The 18,532-nt window shown below is 47.0% G+C and overlaps 3 protein-coding genes across 5 annotated transcripts; 2 read left to right on the top strand and 1 right to left on the bottom strand.

Moving 5' to 3' along the window:
- The first annotated feature begins 1,294 nt into the window (after positions 1-1,294).
- On the top strand, positions 1,295-6,081 carry LOC124185225 (coatomer subunit beta). The gene is made up of 11 exons (XM_046575767.1): positions 1,295-1,493; positions 1,828-2,209; positions 2,292-2,625; positions 2,719-3,007; positions 3,081-3,421; positions 3,494-3,767; positions 3,837-4,204; positions 4,287-4,425; positions 4,511-4,816; positions 4,946-5,181; positions 5,313-6,081. The coding sequence occupies exons 2-11, from the start codon at positions 1,842-1,844 to the stop codon at positions 5,541-5,543; spliced, it is 2,886 nt and encodes a 961-aa protein (XP_046431723.1). The 5' UTR covers positions 1,295-1,493; positions 1,828-1,841; the 3' UTR covers positions 5,544-6,081.
- On the bottom strand, positions 5,729-12,230 carry LOC124185224 (transient-receptor-potential-like protein). Of its 2 annotated transcripts, XR_006871353.1 has the most exons (13): positions 11,849-12,230; positions 10,419-11,086; positions 9,924-10,315; positions 9,367-9,830; positions 9,057-9,250; positions 8,894-8,976; positions 8,681-8,802; positions 8,410-8,597; positions 8,143-8,333; positions 7,280-7,485; positions 6,948-7,187; positions 6,399-6,814; positions 5,729-5,819 (listed from the first exon to the last, which is right to left on the bottom strand). XR_006871353.1 is itself a non-coding variant. In XM_046575766.1 (12 exons), exons 1-12 carry the CDS (start codon positions 12,038-12,040, stop codon positions 6,470-6,472), a joined length of 3,285 nt encoding a protein of 1,094 aa, XP_046431722.1. In that variant the 5' UTR covers positions 12,041-12,230; the 3' UTR covers positions 5,729-6,469. The 2 variants fall into 2 exon arrangements, 1 of the variants encoding a protein (XP_046431722.1); XM_046575766.1 differs by having other exon boundaries at positions 5,729-6,814.
- Positions 12,231-15,547: 3,317 nt separating this feature from the next.
- Positions 15,548-17,288, top strand: LOC124185231 (probable zinc transporter protein DDB_G0282067). 2 transcript variants are annotated; one of them, XM_046575781.1, is made up of 5 exons: positions 15,548-15,771; positions 15,974-16,059; positions 16,438-16,671; positions 16,752-16,895; positions 16,969-17,288. In XM_046575781.1, exons 1-5 carry the CDS (start codon positions 15,633-15,635, stop codon positions 17,137-17,139), a joined length of 774 nt encoding a protein of 257 aa, XP_046431737.1. In that variant the 5' UTR covers positions 15,548-15,632; the 3' UTR covers positions 17,140-17,288. The 2 variants fall into 2 exon arrangements, with proteins under 2 accessions (XP_046431737.1, XP_046431736.1); XM_046575780.1 differs by having other exon boundaries at positions 15,548-15,777.
- Positions 17,289-18,532: the final 1,244 nt, after the last annotated feature.

Here is an 18,532-nt window from a genome sequence, read left to right as displayed (position 1 = left end):
TCTTATCTTTTCATCTGTTGATTTCCCAATGATTTAAACGCCTCTTTGGCAATCCTTGAGGTCCAATTAATCCAGTAAGTCCTACGAATAGAGTCTGTGAAAAAAAATGCCAAGTCTAAAAATCAAGAATAGTAACGCTTACTTTGGTCCGAACAAAGGCCCATTGGATTTTTCATGGAAATTATCACCATTTTAAAAACTGTTGGAATAATTTCTTTGATGTACTTACCACATCAACGTAACTTTGCGGGTAGGATTGATTGGGCGCAGTCCGAATACGCTACGAGCAATGGGTCAAGATTCACAACCGAAAAATTAAAGATCATCTTCGCAATTTTTTTGCTGATGTTCCTTTGCTCTTTTTGATGATCCTGAGGGTCCAATCAGTCTAGAAATGTTCGTACAAATCGATTCTGAGATGAAAGATTGTTTGTTCCAAAAACAAGTAAGGTCAACTCCTTTCGACACCTGTGAAAATTTTGAAGATGATGTTAAAATCAATTCTTTGTCGCACTATATCAAATCTAACTCAGTGGAAACGTTGTTTTCCCACAGCTTCGCGATTTCACGTATTAATTGTCATTAAAGATAAGCAATCATCTAGTGCCATCTACTATTATAGTAGGTAAGTATGTTGTGATCTGCAATGCCAGCACGACTGCCTTGGTGTACCGACATCATTGATCAATCTTTCCTTTTTTCGTCAAATACAGACACTTGATCCACTGTTATTGACGTAAATAATAATATCTCCTCCTTTTACCAGAAAACATTACAACTCATGCAAATCATATTCAACATCTTCTTTCGTTGACTAATGATTGCTGCAGACAGTCAGCCCTGGGCATTCTTTTGTTGGGTGCGTTCCGACGTCAGCAAGAAGCGCTAAAAACTCCCTAGGCCAAAGGTTCTATCCGCGAACACGGCAGCGCAAAAGAGATAAACGATGGTTGACAGCTCCAGAAGCTCATATCAAAACGGACCCGAAGCAAGCACAACTGCAACGTGGGCGTGGAGATGATGGCAGTGTCTTTTATTTATCGATTTGATTACGGGGCATTGAGTGGGTAACAGTAGGAAATTTCTTCCCCGCCTCACATTCTTGCGTCGAGTTTCAATTCAGCTTGCCGTCCCAAGCAATATTCAATCAACGCTACTTCTCATTTTTTATGGGCCGCCGCGTTGGGACTCCGTTCCTTCTTGATTAACCTAAATATGCCCGTCTCTGGCTAACGTGAAGTAGAGGGTTTCGAATATCTGAAAAAAGCTAGCTTCAAATTTCCCTGGCGCGCCATTCGCTTGTCACGACGGCGGCCTGAACTTCCGTATGACACGTATGCCGTCCGCAATCTTCGTCACGAATCAGTTTTAAATGCTGTCGTTCCTTTCGGAACTACTCAGCGACGTTATATTTTGGTACAATTAATACACGTTTTTAAATCACGACGAATCTCTGCCTCAGCTTCTACTCCTTAAGGACGCGGGAGGAAATCGTACGTATGCTCTTCTTCGGCCGTGAGGCTCGCGACTTAAGGCAAACATAACCTACATGTGTGTCCGTCCGGCCCTGCCATCCTAGAATTACTTTGAATTAAATTGAATAAATGAGCTGTCTGAGTAAATGGTTTGTCGCAGCTTTTCCTTGTCCTTTGCCGACTTGAATATTTCTCTCCCACATCGCTATATATACTGACACTTTGGAGGGCTGTTGAAGGTTTCAGTGCATGTGTCAAATTTTCCAAACTAGAATAAGATTCATTCACGAACTTGATACTATAGTATATGTAAAGAGGTTAAAAATCCAGTATTTTATTTTTCTAATTTCAGCCCCAATTTCCACCATGAGTAGTATTGCAGAACAGCCATGCTACACACTGATAAATATTCCAATGGATTCGGAGCCAATCAACGAGCTCCAGCTGAAGCTCGATCTGGAGAAGGGTGACACCAAAACTAAAATTGAAGCACTCAAGAGAACGATACACATGATTATCAGTGGCGAAAGGCTCCCTGGGCTCTTAATGACCATTATAAGATTCGTGCTACCATTGCAAGACCATATGGTTAAAAAATTACTACTTATTTTTTGGGAAATCGTACCAAAAACTTCTCCAGATGGCAAACTACTTCAGGAAATGATTCTCGTCTGCGATGCATACAGAAAAGACCTGCAGCATCCAAACGAATTTGTCAGGGGATCCACTCTGAGGTTCTTTCAGATTCTTATTTAGCTCTTGCCTAGCAGTTAAATTTTTTGTGTTTAACGTTATCCTCTACACCTAATCTTTTAGATTTCTCTGCAAACTCAAGGAGCCTGAACTTCTGGAGCCTCTGATGCCTGCGATCATAGCCTGTTTGGAGCATCGGCATTCGTACGTTAGGCGAAATGCAGTTTTAGCCATATTCACAATATACCGTAATTTTGAATTCCTCATACCGGACGCTCCAGAGTTAATCGCAAAATACTTGGACGGTGAGCAGGATATGTCCTGTAGACGAAATGCATTCCTCATGCTGCTCCATGCTGATCAGAGCAGAGCTCTTTCCTACCTAGCTGCTTGTCTTGACCAAGTTCCAAGCTTTGGCGACATCCTTCAGCTTGTTATCGTCGAACTGATTTACAAGGTAAGATTTCTGCAATTTAATTATCTTTAAAAGAAAAAACAAAGTCCATATTTCAATGTATTTACGAACTCTAAATTCATATTATTCTTGCAGGTGTGCCATGCAAATCCATCAGAGAGAGCTAGATTTATCCGTTGCATCTATAGTTTGCTAAACTCACCAAGCGCGGCTGTTCGGTATGAAGCTGCTGGTACACTGGTTACCCTGTCTAGTGCGCCAACAGCAATACGAGCTGCTGCTGCATCCTATGTAGAACTGGTAGTTAAAGAGAGTGACAATAATGTGAAGTTGATTGTTCTGGATCGACTTATTGCCATGAAGGACAGCCCTGCCCATGAAAGAGTACTACAGGATCTTGTAATGGATGTGCTTAGAGTTTTGGGTGGGTTGAGCTCTTTGCTGCTCAAGAATTTCTTGGAGATTTACAGTTTTACCTGATTGAAATCATCTTCTAGGATCTCCGGCGTTTGAAGTCAGGACAAAAACCCTTGCCTTGGCAATGGATCTGGTATCAAATCGAACCATTGACGAAATGGTGCAGCTGCTTAAGAAAGAAGTGATGCGGACTGCTGGTGGCGAACACGAAGATGCTGGTAGATACCGTCGGCTCCTGGTTAGGACCCTACACGCCTGTTCAATCAAGTTCCCGGATGTTGCAGCAACTGTTATACCAGTTCTAACTGATTTTCTCTCTGAAAATAACGAAGCTGCAGCCACTGACGTTCTCATTTTCGTTCGTGAAGCCATCCAACGATTTGAACCACTCAGGCCACTCATTATAGAAAAGCTACTAGAAGTAAGAATCTCATTCTCTACCTCTTATCGAATGTCACTTCATTATTAATTTTTCTGTCTCCTGTTTGCTCAGGTATTTCCACAAATTCGGTCGGTCAAAGTACACCGTGCAGCACTTTGGATCCTTGGAGAGTATGCAGTTTCAAAAGAAGACATCGAAGCTGTAATGAGTCGCATTAGGGCCGCGCTTGGAGAGCTACCTTTAGTCGAGGCAGAGAACAAGAGGGCGGCTGGTGACAAGCCGGCCGAAGACGGCGCTGCCCCAACTTCAGCAGCAAACCCGGCTCAGCTTGTAACCTCGGATGGAACGTATGCTAGCCAGAGTGCGTTTAGCACAGCATCGACTGGTCAGTTCATGTTCTAAAGACAACTTTTACAAAATATCGGCGAATATTGCACTGTGATTCTTCTTTCAGGTAAAAAAGAAGAAAAACGTCCAGCTCTGGTCCAGTACATGATGGATGGTGACTTTTTCATTGGTGCTTCCCTTGCTACAACCCTTGCTAAGCTTGTACTGCGCTATAAAGCTCTCGAGAGCGATGCTACAAAGAGCAACAGGATGCAAGCAGAAGCGATGCTCATTATGTCCGGTGTATTGCAGCTCGGTAGATCCGGGCTTCCGACTAAAGCTATGACCCACGACGATGCTGAACGACTGACCGTGTGCCTGAGGTCACTAGCCTGCCCTACACCCATCATTCAAAAGGTCTTCACAGAGGGCTGTAGAGACGCCCTCAGCAGAATGTTCGCTGCTAAAGCCGAGGAAGACTCGCAAACTCAAAAGGTAGCGTGCTTTTTCATGACGATCATAAGGAAGAAATAGAAACAATTAAATCTACGGGCTATAATTTTTTTTCGATTAATAGGCAAAGGAAAAGCCGGGCAGCATCGTGCAAGTTGATGATGCAATCCAATTCCTGCAACTCAGCCGTAATTTGGATCTCACTGGAGGCGCGGGAGACGTCTTCGAGCAAAGTCTTAGCGTGGCGGTTGCTGGCAGGCCAGGTATAAAGAGTTTAATGTTTATTTACAATGTCGCGGAACCAACAAATTTACGAAAATCGATTTTTCATTCGTGAATATATTTCAGGCGCGGCAGGAGACGCACCGGCACCTAGCGCCTTGAGTAAAGTAACGCAGCTCACAGGATTCTCCGATCCCGTATACGCAGAAGCTCTGGTCCACGTCAACCAGTACGACATTGTCCTCGACGTTCTTGTTGTCAATCAGACGGAAGACACCCTCCAAAACTGCACGTTAGAACTCGCGACAATGGGTGACCTTAAACTCGTAGAAAGACCGCAACCCATAGTTCTGGCGCCAAGAGACTTTGCCAGTATCAAGGCGAACGTAAAGGTCGCGTCGACGGAAAACGGCATTATCTTCGGAAACATTGGTACGTTTTCTTACACCCCTTTAGTAATCTTTGCGAGATATCGTCAAGCTAGTTTACCTACAAATAATTTTTAAACGTCCAGTTGTGGAACTTCTTCGGAATCTTAATTATGACAATTTCATCTTGCAGTATACGACGTGTCAGGCGCCGGTTCGGACAGGAGCGTGGTAGTCCTGAATGATATTCACATAGACATAATGGACTACATAGTACCAGCGACATGTACCGACAGTGATTTCAGGCGTATGTGGTCAGAGTTTGAATGGGAGAACAAGGTGTCGGTAAACACGACATTGTCAGATCTCCGAGAATACCTCGCCCACCTACTTAAGTCGACCAACATGCGCTGTCTTACGCCCGAAAAGGTATGGCTTACTGTAATTTTTATGAATCTATTTCAGCAAGATAAAGTTTCTTCTGTTATTTGACGATCTTCTACCGTTTCTTTCTTCTTCAAATATTGTATTCCTAATTCTATAAATTCTATTATAAACAGGCTCTTTCTGGCCAGTGTGGATTCATGGCTGCAAACATGTACGCAAAGTCGATATTTGGCGAAGACGCGCTCGCAAATTTGTCAATTGAAAAACCGATGCACAAACAGGATGCTCCAGTTGTCGGTCACATTCGTATCAGGGCTAAGAGCCAAGGTATGGCGCTTTCATTGGGCGACAAGATAAACTCGACGCAAAAGGGGCCTCAAACTAAACTCGTCCAAGCTGCTTGAGCACCGTCTGATTTATTCGAATTATGATTATTATTCATTGCAACATCATTCATCAGCTATTGATCGCGAGTAAATAGGCCGTCACTCTCTGCCTTGCGATAAATTACGCATAATGATACTGAAAACGGAACGAATTGTCAAATTTCGAATCCGAAGATTACTGGAGATTCAATTTTCATCCATACTAAGCGAAAAAGCCGCGTGACTCCGGAGGACAATTGAGTCCATGCACCTGACCGGCGTTGGAAGCGTTGACTATGATTTTCTGTAACATTTCTAACATTTGTTAATATTATTATTATTATTATTATGATTATACATTCATGTATCAATGAACATAAAATAACACATCTTAGGACTTTAGCAAATTATTCCAGTATCTTGTTTCAATATTATTCATGTCGGGACGTTCGTTGTAAGTGAAACCTATACATATGCGGTACATACATAGATTATGCCAACACATAACATAATATACATTTATTGAGAATGAACAATGTACCAGAGTATTGCAAATAAAACAGAGATTAAGTACGCACATGTGACGTCCATCATCAGTCTATCCCTTCTCTCAATATTATAAGTATGTTTTGTTTGGGACGCACCATTTTAAATACTCTTAAGTAAGATTGTTCTAAAAAGATGTTTTTTCGGCTTGGTAATAAGCATAGATATATAATAAATTATCAGGACAGTGTTTAAAAGTATTACAACGAATGAAAAATTTGCTAATACTGTGCCATAAGCCGAACTCACCGCCGCATTCTAATTAGGCGAAACTTTCTTGAACGCGTTTTACTTATGTCCCACTTTCGAACGGCTCGCAAAGAAATAGATATTGATCTTCGCAATCACCTTAATTGTTTTTAGTGTTGTACAAGGCACTCTGCAAATTGCCAAAGGCGTCTAAACTCCGTCCCGAGATATCAGAGCCAGCCTCCTCCTCTCCTTGGTGATCTCAACGGCGCAAACCGCGGCGACCTAGGTACCGGCTTGACCAGTCGTCGTTTATCGTTGTTCAAGTTCTCGGTTCCCTGCCCTAACTCCGGAGTGTCCGGGGTAACAGAAACATCCGGAACTTTGTTCGCCACGCTTTCGGCCAAAGGCGACGACGTTTGCTGCCGTGGAGTTTTCCCCGGACTGACACGCGCTCTGTTCTTCTTCGGATCCGAGATCTTCGACGTCAGCGGTTTCACCACTCGACCGGGACTCCGTTTTACAGGCTTCGGCTGCTTCTCATCGACGTATCCAACAACCGCCGGGGGTCTCAGCTGATCGGAAAAGATACGCTGTTTCATATAACCCGTATTTTTTCGCGCATTATACATTAAACAATCATTCAACAATCCATATCTGAGTAAGCTTTCTCTCTCCGCCACGATTTATGATTGTCAAATCGCTTACACTCGGCTCTGGGGTGACTGTGACTCTCTCATCGTCGGTTTCGTTTACATCCTTCAGAATGTGGAGGGTGCTGGAGTTCAACGTGTCCGGAAGGCGAACGGGACTGACCGGTGGCAGCGGGCTCTTCGCGGCAAGCCGTCGCGCCTCCTCCATGGCACGTTTCAGGCTCCGCTGGCTCTGCAGAGACGCGTGACTGTTGCTTCTACCGATCTGCGAGCTTTGAACTACCCGGCCGACGACCTGGACCGGGATTGAAACTTACGTAAAATTGTCCTGCGATCTCTGTGATTGAATTTATAGTCTTCTAATAAAAACTGGTAGGAATAATTCACCTGGCCCCAGCGATGACCCGCAGATTTGAGCACCGCAAGACGAGCAACGCGTCGCCACCGCGCCGCGTTCTCTTCGCCCTCCGGAGGCTGCTGCAACGCCAGCTCCTCCCGAGCCTCTTCTTCGGCGAGACCAGCGATTGGTCCCAGAACTTGGAACCCCTTCATCAGGCGTCTTTCCCATACTCGCATCTTACGGCCCGGACACGCTGTGGAGGCGGAAAAACGGGTTAAGGACGAATCATAGATGACTAAATTATGCGAGCCTAATTCCAGGATGTGAACTTGTGTTCGATCACTGATGGATAGTGGAAATGATTCGTTTCTTCAGGCCTTAAGAATTAGTAATGTCAGGACAGATACACGGACTTCGAAATCCGTTAGAAAAATTTATTTTCGTACTCTAAAAGTCATCTTAACTTATTAGTAATATACTCGTCCGTCTCGTGTACTTGTGTTTGTACCAAAACGAGTACAATGTTTCAATCTTGGAGGGTTAAGCTAATCGTTGTCTTGGTGGAAAAATAAAACACCGCCGTATTTATAAAACTTTTCATTATTACTGTAATACCAAGCTAAGATATTGCGCAAATGTAGAATGCAGCACAATCATGCCGAGCGCGGTTTTAAGGTGAAACCTAATACTCGTATAGGGCTTCTAAGGTGGGCAACTGAACGATCGAAACAAATTAAGGCTGATAGAATCCGTAGCCCTGCAGTGGAACCACGCTACACACAACATCGGAGCGGGTTTCCTCGCGAAAGTATAACTTACCTCCGTTCATTGAATCTGGGGTACGTAGCGGAAACGCCGGAGGAAAACACGCGCCATCCATGAAAATCCATGAAAATATATACATACTCACTTCTATCCTTGGTATCGACCCCGGAAATATCCATGCCGTTCCTGCCCAGAATATCGAGAAGCTCGCACCGCCAGGAAGAAAGCTCCGACTTCACCTCGTGGATGTTATCTTCAGTCACCGGCTCCATAACTTGGTTACTGTGATCCTCGACGACGTAACGCCAGACCAAAGCCCTCATCACGCCTCCGTACCTAAGCAAAGCATAAAATTCCAGTTTGTCAACCGGGGGACTTTTTTTTTCCACTGATCATCATTACGATCGGCTACCTGTGCTCCTGGACGCGTTTTCTCGCGCTGGAACGTCGGCTCGAGTCCATTTTTCGCACGCCGCAGAGTCTAAGAAGCGTTTTTGGAGCCGGTACCAGGTTGAATGGCGGTGGCAGCGTTCCACCCTGCTCGAAGTAGCTCATCCATAGCTTTGTTCTCGCGAATTTCCACTCGATGTCCGAATGATCCTACGATGAATGATAATCATGACGGTGTGGTTATCGTGTGGTTTAATTCTCGCGCAGCGAGATCGATCGACAAATTCGCTTACCACGATAAGCGTATAGCTGTTGCTCATCATCGCGATCAGCAGGTTCAGCAACACGATGACGTTGATCACCGAGTACGAGCCGAACATTAGGAGACCCCAGAATCTCGTGTACGACTTGATACCTGAGGAGAAGAAAGTCTCACGGAATAAAGAAACCCGGTGAAGTCCTTGCAAGAAAAACAAGAAACCAAGGAATTTGTCGGTATTTGTTACCTGTTAACTCAAAACTGTCGATTCCAACACCCCCGAAGCTCGCCCAGAAGAGACTCTGACAGGTTTCGAAGAGACTACTGAACCTACGCGGGAAGAATGCATACAAATTTTGTTCTAGTACGCAAGGTAATCGAGATGAAGGAAAGAGAGGCTGGCGTCTTACCTTCGCCACCGGAAACAGGCATCACCGGCTCCGTCCCAGTCAGGTGCGACATCGTCGGCACCGTAACACTTTCGTCTTTCCAACTCAGCGAAGTACCAAAGAAGCTGGTTCAGGCCGCAGGCAAACGCGAAGAGCACGAGGGTGTAGATGAAAAAGAACTTGACGATGTCGATCACCATTCTGCCCAAAGAGATCTGTACGGATCAGGTATAAGTTCCGGTTAGAAACTTTGAACAAGAATTATTTATCTTTTAGAAAGGTACTTTGCCAACCAATCTGATGCGCACGGGGGAGTAAAAGCGTTTAATACCTGAAGCGGGCCGAGGTGTGGATCGATGCTGAACAAATGGACGAGCTTTAGGGCGCTGAAGATGTTGGCAGCGGAGAAAAGCCCCTCGGCAACGAGCTGGGGATCGAAATCCGACCACTCTTCTCGTGGAATCGCTGCAGTTTCGGGATTTCCCCGAATCTCAGCGGTCTGCTGGACGTAGGCGGCGGCTCTGAGGATGGCGGTTGTGACGTAAAGGGTGTTTCGGGTGAAGTCGATAAAGTTCCAGAGGTCTCGAAGGTAGCGTCGCAAGCCGTCTACCCAGACCTCTCGGGTCTCCTGCAAAATGAATCCCAAAACGTAGATGAGGACGATGCACTCCAGCGATGACGGGCCGACTCCTCGCTGCCTCAGCAACGATTTCTCCAAATTTCGCCGCGCCTCTTCACCGCCGAGTAATCGCACGGCTTGGACCTCGGCGCGCTGCGACACCAGGATCAGGACACCTGTTTTTTCAATCAGCAAATTTGCAGTTTCAAACATGCGTTGAATATTGTACGTTGCCGCTGATGAAACTTCGGAAACTCGGCTCTACTCACCAAGGAAGAAAAGGTACGACGATGCGTGAACGAGGAACTTGACGAAGGGATTTCGCATCTGTCGACCCAGGGTCGAATCGGGGGCGAATAGATATACGATACAGTGTAGCGGGAATAGAAGAGCAGTTTTGACCAGCATCCAGATCCGTTTCGCCATCGACATCCGACGGAAACCAGGCACCCCCTCGTACCAAATAGCAGCCAGAAACTGCTGGACGTGAGGATGAGCAACGAAATGCTTCTGCTTGTAACGTATCGCCGTCTCGAGCCGCGGCAACGTTTTCAAGCCCGTCGAATCCGACTCTGCGGCTAATTCGTCGTCCGGATCGTGGTTCAGTATCGTCGACAGTTCCGCGGTCGTTCTCGCCTGCTGCAGAAGATCAACGGCGAATCTGAAGGACAGCAAACGACACAAACTGTAGCTTACACTACCTTGCCAAAGACAGCAGAATGGATCGTCATCGCCAACCACTGCCCGCGAAACTTGACACAAACCGTTCAACCTGCTTTCGAAGCTTGCCGTACTCGGCGCGTGTTTCCGGCTCGGCGAGACCGAGTTGCCTGAGTTCCCAGCTGAGCTGGAAGGCGGTCATGATCGGATCGCTAGAGCTCAGGGCGATGAGACAAGGGCTGGCGAGGGCTCGGTACTCGGACAATCGCGTCGACGAGAGTCGCAAGGGGTCTTCGGCGGTAGCACGGACGCAATCGGGACAGCCGCACTTGACGTCGTGGGGCATCGGGAGGGTCGCACCCCGGTCCAGGAGGAGCTTCAGGATCTCGTAGTTGTCACGCTGGGCGGCGAGGACGAGGGGCGTCATACCCGGTGGGAACCTGGCCACGGCAGGGTCTACCTTTTGCCAGCTGTGGACGACGTCGTCGCCGCCCCCGCCTTCGACCAGACTCGATCTCTTGCCCCCTGTGACTTCCGGCGACGATGCCAGGGCGCTGGCGGCCTCTTCTCCCCGGAGAAGCTCCTCGTGCTCCAGCAGCAGCTCGACCGCCTCCACGAATTCGCCGTTTATTGCGTGCAGCAGCGCGTCCCCCGTCTCGACCCCCATCACCACGAGCAATTCAAGCATCTGGAGGTTTTCTGCTTCGATCGAAAGCGCCAGGGCACCGCGGCCTAGGCTGTCTACGCAGTTCACGTCGAGGGACCTCGTTTGCTGTCGAGTCGAAGGCCGGATTGTATATCTGGCGCTTTTTCAAACAGCATTCTTTCGAATTGAAATAGGCAATGGTTTATGAGAGAAATAAAACTTCTTTTTTCACCCGAGTGTCAAAGATGCGTTGTTGGATAAAATAAGAAGATTGTACGATACCCATTCGCGTCTGATCGATATGGGCGTGATAAATTATCCCGACGCACTATGCGAAATATACCTGTCGTTAACACCTGTGACAATAAAACCGTTCTTGTCGCCTTTAAGCGTATATTCACTAATTTTTTACGTTGCTGACAACGAATGCCAATATTGCGGAGCGATGTGCTTCAGGCGTAAATCAACCGCGAAAGACGAGCCGAAGTAGTCTGCAATATCGAGCAAGTATCACGTATATCAAAGAACAATAAAACCGCCTTTTTCCAGATCTCTTTGTGGCCCACGGGGGCGGCAGACGAATATTTCACCAGTGATATATTATACAACGGAGTGCTTGTACAAAATTCGAATTCGTTGAAGCTCGACACTTTCGGCCCCGGTTAATAGAATAAAAACTTAATTTATTCGAGATACTCGAACGTGTTTAAGCAGCAATAGATGATACAGTGAAACAGAGAGACTAACATCGACGAAGAAAAAATAAAAATAAAACGTTTTTTTCCACCCTCAGCCGTATAACGCGGTATGTACGCGCAGTTAGTATTATACTATGCTGCGATAATTATAAGGTAAATAAATGCCCGTATAAACAGGAAATCGTGTTACCCGTGACCGAGCGGGATTATTCGCGGCCTGAAGCATTCTGCGCACGTTGGGTAGATCGCCTCGTTCGACGGCCAGAAGATATTTTTTCTCCTCCAGCTGAAGCGGCCGTGGAAACTTGACGTTGTAGTCGTCGGCCTCGTCCCCGGCTTCCACCTGCTTGCTCGACTTCTCGGTCGCTTGATTAGGTGCCATGATCGATACGTGCGTTCGGAGAGTTGGTGAAAAGCAACGAGGAACGGAACTCCAAATTTTAAGGGGCGAATTCGTTGAAGGGCGGTGGTCGATGGTTGGCGTAGGTTAAACTAAGGCTCTGTAAGAGTTTCGAGACCTCGTAAAGGCTCCGCATCGCGCGACACTCGGGCATTCGCATCGAGACCTAGACGCTTTATACTTGCAGAGGGGAGCCGATTAAATTCAATTAGTAAAGCTCTACCAAGACTCTGCGCATCACCGACGTTCTCTTACCAGCTGGGGCGTCCCCGACCGAGGGGTTCGCTAATTCGCTTACGCCTCAATATCTCGTTAACGAGGCACCCTGTCTCCTTTACATGCAGCTGGTCCTCCCCTCTTATTTTTCTCGTTGCCTTGCCGCGGCTGCACCAAGGTCGAGATTTTTTCACCCCGTTTCTTGGAGTCACGATCGTTCGGACACGTCATCATCCACGTCATCCGCTACCGCGACAATAGATCGACCACCGGACTTTTGGAGCTCACCGGTTACCGCCGATAAAGACGAGGAGAGGAAGAAGAAAGGCGGATCGTAATGGGGTTTAATCCCTCCGGAGACCTCGGGCTGCTCCCCGAACTTTCTTCGTTCTTTCCCTCCGTCCTCCACCAGCTGGGTCAACGAAATTGCGAAATTGTCGCTCTATCAGATGGGACCATCTTGGCGTCGTCTATTCCCAATCAATTCACCGCAGCCTCCTCAGCGATTTTCATCGCCGGTGACGCCTGACGTTGTCAAGTCCTGGTGATTCGAATGGTCGAATACGCCATTGCTGTTTTTTGGCTCATTTTTAGAAAGTTGGCATTGTGGCAGCGATGATAATACATCATGGATGATTCCCGAAATTTTATACCGATCGACGATCTTGTTATCTTCAAATTATTAAGTCTTTAGACACGAATTTTTGTAACGCTGCATAGCGCATGAGCGACTCAACAATGAGGTGACATTTTGATATTCGATCACCGCGGAAATGAGTCAACCGATTTATCAAAGGTTCAATGTTTTATCCGCTTCCTATGTGGTTGAAGTAATTCTATTCAAGGATCCACTGAATTGGGCCATTTCTGCTTTCTCATGTTTGATTGTGTTCGTTCTATTGCGATGACTACGCGAACCATTGAACAAGCAGCGGGCGATATCCAGGATTCAGAAACTCCAAAGCAAATTGGAAAATACGCAAACAACATTCTTTGTACGATTATAATCGACAGACACGCAACGTCGAGCAATGCCTACGTAAGTAAAGTACTTTCACGTGACGATCATACGGTTTTGCGTCGTGGGAACAGGCGATCAGTAATTCAATAAAAACGACGGAACGATCGAGAGAGTCTTACAGGTATGTACCCGAAGCTTAAATGTTATTACGTAAAGTCTCTCGAAAAAAGAGAGACCAACGTAAGGAAGTGTTGCGCGGATGATCGAACAGGTGGGAACTGTAGGTGATGGAGTACATCATAATCATCTGCCTGCTACATTTTCGCGAGTTTTATGCTTTCATACCTCTATCTTTTCAGCTCTAAGTTGTTTAACTTGAGCCTAAGAGTCTGGCGTCTAGACCTCCTTTCTCATCAAAATTGTTCCACGATAGATCATGTATGAAAGCCGAAAATTGGTTCAGACTTTTGATAGAACTTTTCCCCAAGTATTGAAGTGCCAATCAACCATCGAATGCTACCAAGTCAAATACCACTTGAGATTATTGTCTGAACGTCAACTCCAGAAACAAACTTCAACGCCATCTGAGCCTCCAAAGATCGGTTGTTGCGGTTGTTACGGTAGAAGCGTAAGAACGGTGACTTAGGAATGACTTAGAAATGACATGGTACTCGGAATAACCGCGTCCTAGTCCGGTCGTCAACCTTTCCATCACGATCGTCTCCGGTCAGTTCACCTTCACTGTGGTTTTAACACTGGCGAGAGTGGTTCCAGCTCTGACGACCGAGTCTTTGGCCGCAGACACGAGGCGTTTACCTGTTACCTGACACGCTATAGGAACAATGAAGACAGGGTGAATCAAGGGTGGAAAAGAAAGAAAGAAAGAAAGAAAGAAAGAAAGAAAGAAAGAAAGAAGAAACGAAAGCCCAAAGCGACCTTGCGGCCGTCACTGACCGACAAACTCTCCACGGCCAGCACGCCCCGCAAAGTGAAACTGCGTAGTCCGAAGGGGAGTAAGAGGGGATGAAAATCGGGGAGTTGTTTGCCGAAAGACTTCGCCCCCGCGGCTATCTAGCCAAGCGCTGTTTGCTCAGTGGCTCTGTTCGGCCTGCGTCACGTGCTTTGACCGCTTCTGCTTCCCCGGCCTCCTCGCCTGCTTGGGGCTGGCCACGCCATTCCCGCTGTCTCCACTGTGTACCCTTATAGTCGAAGGGTGGGGGGTAGGGGGATATTTATTCTTATGAGATTCGCATTATCCGCTTAAGGCCCTATTACGGCCTCATATTCCCGGCGTATAATACTGGACCGCTTATCATCGAGGAGAGGAGAATAACCGCGATAACGGGAGTGGGGAAAACGAAGAAAACGAGATGAAAAGTCGGCGAAAGGACCGCGGTGCCCACGTCCCGTGCAATTATTGACTCTTGGGTGAAAAATTTCGAGGAGCTGCAAGCTAACAGCCCGGAGGAAGGCCGCCGGAGTCCCCGAAGCAGCTACGGCGTCGGATGAAATATTGCGGTACGATGACGGAGAGTTTCGGAACCGGGGAGTAAAGTTAAGCCATTAAGGGGGCCGAATTATAGCCGAATTGCGGAGGCTGCGGTACACGTATATACATACCCGCCTCGTCGTTTTACCGTTTTTCCGCCGACGCCGCTACTTCTTTTATACGATCGTCCTCCTCGTGTAGAACAGCACACTTTCCGTGCCCGTATCCAGTCCTTGGTGGAAAGAATCTCCTGACGTTAAAAAAAAAAAAAAAAATCAACTCAGCGCCTACACTTTTCGTGTCGGGAAGGTAATCAGTCAGCCCGCTAACGAGATGTAATCTCAATGGCATCCGAAAGCCATTGAATCTTTTCAAAAGGGGGCATAACGCATTTAGACGTAGACGTGGACGAGGATCAGGATCATTTAACTTCCGTTTCAAGAACTTTTTACAAGCACAAGATATCCTGGGACAAGAATAAATCGTGTCTATCTAGCCGATCCTGACACGTAGCACGTTCATTCCTCGATCTGGGATTATTTTGTGCCCAGTCGCCGGTGCCTGTCGTGGATGTATCCGTGTGCTCGTGGAAAATTTGTGCGTGGGTGAAAGCTGGAGTAAACGTGGCGGAATCGATATAGCATTTCGTCGGTGGTCCAGGTTCTGTATGGAAAAGATGGACGGTAAAAAGAAGCCGGCGTGCGGGGTACCAGTTGCCACCGATCCGGCTTGGTACCAGACAAAAAGCAATCCCGGTCCCCTTCCTCGCGTTCCCCTTGTTCCCCGGCTGCTTCGCGGTTATATTAGTTCCCAACACGGCATCAAGTCGCTCAGTTATCCTTAAAGCCTATCCGGGTTTGCGCGGATCGAAACAGACCGGCTTGACCTTGAATCATCAGCCCAGCACCATGCGCCTCTTCATTTTCCTCGTTGTCGCCTTGACCCTCATCGCCCCGCAACCCGACGCCAAACGTGTGGTCAAGCGGCTCCCGATCCAATTCAAGTACACCACTGAGGACCAAGACGTTCAAGCCACTAAACATGGAGGTGGAGGTGCTCGATAACATCATGCAATTCTAGCTTGTATATGTATACATATATATGTAGAGGCAACAAGTGTTCACGCGGTTTTCCGTTTCTCGATAATCCGAGAATTCTTCGGACGCTGTGATCAGCACCGACGTTGTTTATTCGGTAGAAAATTTTTAATCCCTGTTCTGAACGCACGACCGTTGTTTTTTTTTCGCAGGGGGTGGAAACAAACACCACGAGGAAGGAGGTGGGAAAAAGCACAAGGAGGAACACCACGAGTCGCATGGAGAAAAAAGCAACAAGGTGGGTACTGAATACATTATAACCGAATACCGTTCAGTGACCATAAGCCAGAGGCTACTTTCTCCTCGGTTTTTCTTCCTCTCTTGCGGCGTCGCGTGTCTAATGGGGTACGGGTGTGTCGGCATCTCGGTATAAGCCGGGTACAGTACGCGCGCTAGACAGCTGACGTTAAACAACGTATATTGTTAGGGCAAGCGAATTCCATCTCCCTCTCGACCCGCGGTTCTTCGAGCCGGCGAAAGAAAGTGTGATAAAACGAGGGGGCAGTTCGTCTTTATCTGGCGCGACAAGGCGCGGGGCGCAGTCCGTCCCTCGGGGTATCGAGTATACCAAAGATGCGGACTATGAGAGCTCACGTCGATTCTTGCTGTTCCGTAGGGATACAAAGGCATCCACGAGTTTGACAAGGGTGAAAAAGGCCACCACGACAAGGAGGGGCGCAAGCATCATTACGCGGAGAAGGGTGGACACGAGAAGAAGAAGCACGACGAAGCCGGTCACTACGGGGAGCATCACCACGACGAGAAAGGCGAGAAGGGTGCGAAATTTGGCGAGGACGGTAAACACCAGAAGGGCCACAGCACCAAGGGCGAGCACAACATATTCAAAAAAGCACGTATCTCTTCGTCGAACTCTAAATGAAAACTGAGAAGGCCTGATTTATGCTCATTCCGTGGCTCTCTCAATTCCAGGACGAGTACGAAAAAAAGGAAGACTTCTACGACGAGTACCACGAGGGTGGGAACCAGGAAAAGCACGGGGGTCACCACCACGAGCACGAGGGAAAGAAGGGGGGCCACCACAAGAAGGGGCACCACGACGGAGCGAAACACGAGGTATGTCGAGTGATCGCCGATCCCATTTCCGGTTCACGATTTCACGCCTATCGTCCCGCTTGTCTTTTTGCAGGAACACCACGGAAAGAAGAAGAAACACGAGAAGGGGCACCACCACGATGACCACAAAGGGCACAAGAAAGCCCAGGGTCACGATTCCAGTCATCATGACGAGTCCAAGTACGGGAAGAAGCGCGGTCACGAGGAGGGGAAAAAGTGGATCCATAAGAAGAGCGGTCGCTGAACCCCGGTAGCCGATCCATCGTCACATGATCGACGATCTCCTACAACCGATGCCAAATACATACATTAGTTCGTTCTTGTACAAGTTTTTTTTTTATACTGTGTGTAATTACCTCTACTTTAACATTAAAAAAATCGCCTGTACCTGTCCACCTTCGCTCATTCACACGACTCCTGTCGATGGAGAATTATAACGTAAATTATAAACGAATATTTACTCGATGGAAATACGTAGCGTTACTCTGCAGCTTTGCTGCTGGCGAGGCTACGCTGTTTGATAGGGAATTAGTTGCTGGTCACGGACGGTCGAAGATTCTATCGAAACTCATCGACAGCAGAGAGCGTTGCCGAAATCTGTCCAGCTTCTGAAAGTTCTCCTGCGCAATTGTGCAATGTTCACCTGTTGCACATGTAATTCTTGACGATTTAGCTGCAGTCTTTGGTAATTTCCGGTCTTTCGTGACGGTGCTTACCGTAATTAGTTACTTCGAATTTCTGCTTTGGGATATTCAAAACGGATCACCGGGTACGTGGACCAGACGCAAAGCATCAGATTCCAAGCTTGACGAAACTTGGCTAGATGACGATGTTGAGGTCGTCCGCGAATGTTTTAACAAGCTAGTGTGTTCCGTGCTTGATTAATCGCATTAGATGATCGATAATTTTGGATCGGTGCAAGTGTTTGCTCTCTGCATGCTGTACTAAGGAAGGTTCTCGAGATCCAAAGATACTTTAGCATTTGATTACGAGAACCTCGATAAAATTACGGGCTGTGACGGTGGACAGCAAATTACGGGTGCCGGGTTTTACGCTCTGGAGCTACCGGATGCTGAGTCTGGTGTGGCAATAATTTTGTAAAATATTGACCGATAAACGTTGCGCAAATCCTGTCGTGGCACGAGCAACTTTGAATATTGTATAATGCTAGTTACGTTGAATGATTCGGTGATTTGGTAAATACCGTATAACAATCGGTAATGAAATTGCGATGCGGTCAAGTAAACTGTGGCATGGGGCAATGCATTACTACCTCTTCAACGCGATATAATCCAACGACAGTTTATAATACTCAAGCAAAAAGTGAAGTAATTTTCGTAGAATTGCCATGTTGTTCAATTGAAGGGAATACGTGCTTGAATAAAGGATTTCTTTTGACACCGTCGAAAACGATCAATTACATGGAAAATTATTAGTTTTACAGCTCAAGAGTGTAATACCCAAATGGAATGAACACTCTCTCCGTTAAGTCCGGAGTTATGGGTGGCCGAAAGAGGTTTGCACGTAGTCTAGTTGGAGAAAGCACTCATGGATCCTAAAGAAAATGATTGAATATTTGTAGGAACATTTTGGGAATAGGTAAGAGGCAAAGAATGTGACCAAGAGGCGTCGTCCTC

The sequence above is a fragment of the Neodiprion fabricii genome, chromosome 6 (genome assembly GCF_021155785.1).
Source record: "Neodiprion fabricii isolate iyNeoFabr1 chromosome 6, iyNeoFabr1.1, whole genome shotgun sequence".
Taxonomy (NCBI): Eukaryota; Metazoa; Arthropoda; class Insecta; order Hymenoptera; family Diprionidae; genus Neodiprion; species Neodiprion fabricii.
This window is presented reverse-complemented; position numbering and strand designations above follow the sequence as displayed.